We start from the raw sequence: 1192 nt of genomic DNA, 5'->3' as shown, positions 1-1192 counted from the left end.
GATTGGTGCGCCGCCATGCAGCTAGTAGAACAAAGGTGTCATCCATACCAATTCCTGTATATTAATTAAAAAAAAAATCCAAGTTAGTATTCTTAAAATGAAAGTATTATTTTGTGCCATCAGGACAACTTAGCTCTTACTATTGTTTTTTTCAAATACAATTTTTAAATAAATATCACATATAAGGGATCTTTTTTGCACTCTTTTTGTGTATGTATGTAAAAGTGACGTTTATGTGTGTAATAATTATCGTTAGTATGTAGTGTGTATTAGGATGTCATACATAATTTATAAATTATTCTTATTTGACAGCTATGACGTATATTAACTAAGGAGGATTTACGTTGAAGAACAAGTGTAATAATAAACAATGGAACCTACCCCTTCTCGGTTAAAGCAAGACAAAAAATTGTTGATTGTTCTAAATTATTGATTTTTCATAATTTATCACTCCATAACAAGTAAGCTTCACTGCCATTTTCTAAATTTATTTAACTTTGAATTCTACTTTGTTGCATCATTTACGCTGTTATAAATTTAAATATATCAACTACACATCTAAATAGCATGAATTGACGTTTTCCTTTTGGAAATCTAGTTATTTTATTTCCGAAGAAAATATTTATGAATTTTAATACCATAGAGGTAAGGGAAAGGAATACTATTGAAATTAGAAGAATAAATTTTAATTTCTTTCTTTAATTAAATAGTTATAGAGACTGTTGCATAGCACATCGCCAGAGGGCGAAATAGATGTGTTGACCCCAGACATAAGGACCATGAAGTCATAACGCCCAGCACTAAAGTCGATTACATCATAATTCCATGAAATGGAACCAGAGGACACATTGCTAGGGGCACGTTGCTAGGCCGCCATAACAGGCGGATGTTGTCATGATATTTGACAATGAAAGCTGTCCAGTGAGAGTGTTGTTAAGTGTGGCATCATAGTTTGAGTATTACTCAACAGAGAGTGTGTTGCTAGGCCCATGAAGTGGCATTAGAGAGAGTGTTGGATGATATTGTTACGCCTCCAGTCGTTAGTTAATTTTTCGTAACTTCGTTCCGACGAGACTTTAGCGACACAAGTCCTTTCTTAAATAAAACTGGTTTATTCTTTCCGAATACAATTTTACGATACACTTAATTTCAACAGTCGCTCTGTAACAACGTTATAATTCACGTCTCACGC

At 33.2% G+C, this 1192-nt stretch overlaps 1 protein-coding gene across 1 annotated transcript in view; it reads right to left on the bottom strand.

Moving 5' to 3' along the window:
* Positions 1 to 1192, bottom strand: part of LOC106463153 (patched domain-containing protein 3-like) — a 43197-nt gene that overhangs the window by 13674 nt on the left and 28331 nt on the right. The window contains exon 2 of the mRNA XM_022390584.1: positions 29 to 54. Coding sequence (XP_022246292.1) covers positions 29 to 54 — 26 coding nt within the window. The remainder of the gene's footprint in view (positions 1 to 28; positions 55 to 1192) is intronic.

This window comes from Limulus polyphemus, unplaced genomic scaffold (assembly GCF_000517525.1).
Source record: "Limulus polyphemus unplaced genomic scaffold, Limulus_polyphemus-2.1.2 Scaffold1337, whole genome shotgun sequence".
Taxonomy (NCBI): Eukaryota; Metazoa; Arthropoda; class Merostomata; order Xiphosura; family Limulidae; genus Limulus; species Limulus polyphemus.
This window is presented reverse-complemented; position numbering and strand designations above follow the sequence as displayed.